Source organism: Enhydra lutris, unplaced genomic scaffold (assembly GCF_002288905.1).
Source record: "Enhydra lutris kenyoni isolate GAN:26980312 unplaced genomic scaffold, ASM228890v2 scaffoldscaffold118, whole genome shotgun sequence".
Lineage (NCBI taxonomy): Eukaryota > Metazoa > Chordata > Mammalia > Carnivora > Mustelidae > Enhydra > Enhydra lutris.
The window spans coordinates 1298937-1303458 of record NW_019154202.1 but is presented as its reverse complement, the minus strand read 5'-3'; the positions used below and the strand labels follow the sequence as shown (position 1 = coordinate 1303458).

Genomic DNA, 4522 nt, shown 5'->3' with positions numbered 1-4522 from the left:
CAAAGATGCTGTAAGATTCTACAAAACTGTGAGACACACCTAGCTCCAGGAAGATTTCTTATATTTTTTCTCATTTTGGTTACACATATTCTGCTTAGATTCTGTTGTAATAATTCTAGATGTACAGTTCCAATTGTGCTTACTGTACTGTGTATAAACATAGCAAAAAAGAGCAAATAATGGTATAAATCTTACAGCATTTTGCTAGCAAAAATACATGCCAAAGTCACAATAAGCAATATTGTACCACAAATTAGAGAGCTTCAGTAATTTGCTTGTTTTTAATATTTTCATTCTACGTTAAATTACTATCATAGGCTAATGTTTAAAATGCAAATAAACTGGACATCTGTAGGACAAAACTGTGAAGGTTGTTACCGGTTTCCAAAAATCACAATAAATGCAGAATAAAGAGAAGTGTTTGCATGCAACACCTTTGAGTGAAACAGCATTGAATACGATTACTACCATTCAAAACAGGGAAGGAAGGAAGGAAGGAAGGAAGGAAAAATGGAGGGAGGGAGGGGAGGCAAGAAGGAAAGGGAAGGGAGAGGAGAGGAGGGAGGGAAGGGGTGGGGAGGGGAGGGGGAAGGATGGGTAGATACAGGAGGGAGGGACAGAGGGATGGACTCCACCTTAAAATGCATATTAGACTTATAACTAGACAGATTTTAAAAGAATCAAAATGAAAGCAAAGCACGATTTTGTGTGTGTTTAAAGATTTAAGAGCCATTATCAAAAATAAGATACATTTTTTCAAGGTACAGAAATGTAATTATGATGGCTGGGAGCCCAGCAGCCTCTCAATGGCAGCATTGATGTCACCTCCTGTTGCTATTAGAGCCTGTAAGTTTGCCTCACGGTTTAAGAACCCCATTGCGTTGAGCTGTTCCAGTTGTTGCTGAAATCTGACTTCTGGATTCGGCAGCTGTGGAGGACTTGCCCCAGCCAGAGCCTGCACCATTTGCTGAATGAACTGCTGGTTGGGTCCAGATTCTGATGTTGGGCTAGTGGTTTCACTGGGTGTAGAACTAGAAACAGTGGGCCCAGGGGGACCGCCAGAGCCAGTGGAGCCAGGGCCAGTGGGTCCTATGGGCCCAATGGGGCCTATGGGAGTGAACGGGACTATGGGGCCTATGGGGCCTATGGGTGTGACTGGGCCTACAGGGCCTATAGCAGTTCCCAGCACCCCTACCCCCACACCTGGAGTGAAGCTTGGAATGAGGCCAGGAGCTTCAGTGGCTAATGTCTGTAGCCCCTGCTGGATCTGCATTAAAGCCTGCATTGCTCTTGGGTTTGACATGGCTGACAGTGTGTCTGGATTCTGCATCTGCTGCAGGAAAGCTGGGAGCTGTGGACGCATCTGCTCCTGCAACTGAGGATTTGCAGTAAACACGGGGCTATTCAGCATCATCTGTGCAGCCAAATCTGGATTCTGGCTCAGTGACTGCATCATGCTTCTCATGTAGGGTGCAGACAGCATATTCTGGATCAGTTGGGGATTTTCAGTTATCTGTTGCAGCAAGCTCTGCATTCCTGGGGTACTGAAGATGCTGGCGACATAGTTGGCTGCAGCCACAGTGTTCCCGGTAGCACTGCTGGAGCTACTGCCAGACCCACTGCCACTGCTTGTGGTTGTGCTGGTGGTTGCAGAACTCTGGGTAGCCGGTGGTGGTGCCCATGGATTGGGTAGTGGATCCCGATTTTCTGTGCGGGAAGGCTGTGTACCTTCCCCGGAGGTGGAACTGCTCCCCACTGAAGCAAATGGATTACCCCCAAACTGCTCTTGTGCAGCATTCAGCATGGGTTCTTGAATGTCAGTGTACATGCGTCGTAGGGCATTGTAGCCACCTGGGATGCTTTCAAGATTGCTGAGAGCCAGATCTTGATTTCTCATCATCTCTTGCATCATGGCCGGATTCCTGGCAATTTCGAGGGTCTGCCTCATTATATCTGGGTTGTTGAGCAGGTGGCTGATTTCTGGGTTTCTCTGAATCAATTGCTGCATCTGTGGATTGGCCATAATGAGCTGCCTCATTAGATCGGGGTTTGAAAGCATGCTCTGAACAAAGGGATTTTCCATGATTTGGATCATCATCTCAGGGCTGGACAGGAGCTGCTGCTGCATCTGGTTCTGGAGCTCAGAGAAGTTGGTCGAGCTCAAGCCCAGGCTGCTAAGGCCTGCAAGTCCTCCCAAGCTCCCCAGCCCAAACGGGTTGCTATTTGTGGAAACAGATGTGGAGTTACTCCTGGGAGTCGACGCGGAGGTAGTGTTAGTTCCCGCGGCATTACTAGGCTGTGTGGACTGGCCCTGAGGTCGGTTCTGGCTTTTGATTACAAGATGAACAGTCAGTCCATCATGGATGCCATGCTGGATCAGGGTATCTTGATCTTTCAAGATTTTTCCGGCAAAAATCAACACTAGCTGATCGGTTTGGGATTTGAAGCGTTTCGAAATCGCTTCCTTAAACTGCTGGACTGAGCTATTCTCGGGCACCGCGAACTCCTCTTTCTCTTTGGGGGTCTTCACAGTGACTTTGATGATTTTGGGCTCGGCCGGGGCAGAGGCAGGGCCTTGGGCCGCAGCAGGGCCGCGGGAGGGGCGCGGGGGGCCGCTACTCTCGCCGTTCTCAGCCATGGCGGCCGCGGTGACGCAGGCAGACAGGGAAGGCGCGGGCGGGCGAGAGAGAGAGCGAGGGAAGAAGGAAGGAAGGAGGCGCCGCCACAGCAGGCTGGGCCGGGCCAGGCGGGGAACGCAGAGCACGGTACCTCTGTGATGAAGCCTGTGGTTTCCCGGTCCTCTGGTGCGGAGAAGACTCTGTAGGCCGCCGGAGAAGCGTCGGCGTTCAGGTCTCTGGGCCTCCTCCGCCGCCGAGTGATCACACCGCGCGCGTTCCCAGCAACTCCTGCAACGGCTCTGCCCGCTCCTCCCCGCCCCGTCCCCTCCCCCAGTTCCGCGCTCGCCTCCCCGCCCACTCTGCTGACGCGGCGCCAGGCCCAGAATGATAGATTCGACTCGTTCAAAATTAAAAACTTATGAACTGGGGGGAAAAAAGGAGAGAGAGAGACAGACAGAGAGAAAGAGAGATAGAAACAAAGAGAAAAGAGAGGAAGGAGGGAGGGAGAGAGAAAAGGAGCCAGCTTCTGAGGACATTAAAAGACCAATGGAGAATATATTAAATACGAAAATACATATGCCGTCTCTTAGGCGAGAAAGGATGAAAGCCTGAATCAAATTCACCCCATGTAAAAGACGAAAAATGAAAAATAACTCTGACTAAGCAAAAAGGGAAAGAATAACAGCCCCAGTGGGGGAAGGGGCTAGAGCATGCATTTTACAAAAGCCCAAAGCCAGTGGGTGTAAAAATGGATGCTTAAGTTCACTAATAATAAAAGAAATTCTATTAAAATAACGAGATTCTAATTCTGCCTTATCATACTGTGAATATGAAAAATAATGATAAACCTTATTGTCATCTGAGAGCTGAGAAAATACACTCTCATGTCAGTTGAAGTGTAAATTACTGTAATCGGAACAATTTGAAAATATATATCATTTTAAATATTTCCACCTTTATTTATTTTTTTTTAAAGATTTTATTTATTTGACAGAGAGAGATCACAAGCAGGCAGAGAGGCAGGTAGAGAGAGAGGAGGAAGCAGGCTCCCTGCTGAGCAGAGAGCCCGATGCGGAGCTCCATCCCAGGACCCGGAGATCATGACCTGAGCCGAAGGCAGCGGCTTAACCCACTGAGCCACCCAGGCGCCCCAACCACCTTTATTTAGAAATGCCTTCTTTCGACACCTCCCCTATGAAATAATGAGATAAGAATGCAAAAATATACATGTATAAAATATATATGCACTGTAGCATCTTAAAATTATTTTTAAAGATAATCAGCGTGTTTACACAACATTGGTGAAATATATACAATACATTTAGGTATACAATAAAATACTATGTATTGTGAGTAAAAAAAGAGTGGTTAATTCATCCGATATAAAGTATCCTTAAAGGTATGCATGGAATAAATAGTAATTATAAGGGAAATCACAGTATTTTCATTTTCAGCTTTGTAATTTCTGTTTATTTAGAAATGATACAAGGATGTATGCTTCAATACCAAAAGATAAAATAAATACATTTTTTATTTTAAAATTCTTTTTAAACAGTTTGTATAGGTAAATTCTCTTTAAGTGTATGTGCAAATAGAAATCTGGAATGCTATGCACTGATACATTAATTGTGGGTATTACTTAGTGCTGAAATTATGAATACCTATTCCTTTCATTTTTAAAATAAAAATTTAAATTTTCTGATAGCTTTTATAGAATGGTGTGCATTTATAAGTTTTTAAAAAAATCAGAAGGTATTTTGAGGGGATACTAAAGGTAGAAATTGATGAGAACACTATTTTGGTGGCAGACATTAAGATATTTACCTAATTTAAGATTAAGAAAGAGAAATAAATAGACATAGCCCTGGAAAAATAGGACAAATAATTTCAAATTAGTATATAAT

The 4522-nt window shown here is 45.2% G+C and overlaps 1 protein-coding gene across 3 annotated transcripts; it reads right to left on the bottom strand.

Annotated features, from left to right (window-relative positions):
* Positions 1-709: 709 nt before the first annotated feature.
* Positions 710-2877, bottom strand: LOC111139788 (ubiquilin 2). Of its 3 annotated transcripts, XM_022492180.1 has the most exons (3): positions 1397-2877; positions 1204-1330; positions 710-1107 (listed from the first exon to the last, which is right to left on the bottom strand). In XM_022492180.1, exons 1-3 carry the CDS (start codon positions 2636-2638, stop codon positions 776-778), a joined length of 1701 nt encoding a protein of 566 aa, XP_022347888.1. In that variant the 5' UTR covers positions 2639-2877; the 3' UTR covers positions 710-775. The 3 variants fall into 3 exon arrangements, with proteins under 3 accessions (XP_022347888.1, XP_022347886.1, XP_022347887.1); XM_022492178.1 differs by having other exon boundaries at positions 1204-2877; XM_022492179.1 differs by having other exon boundaries at positions 710-1089; positions 1204-2877.
* Between the last annotated feature and the right edge of the window lie 1645 nt (positions 2878-4522).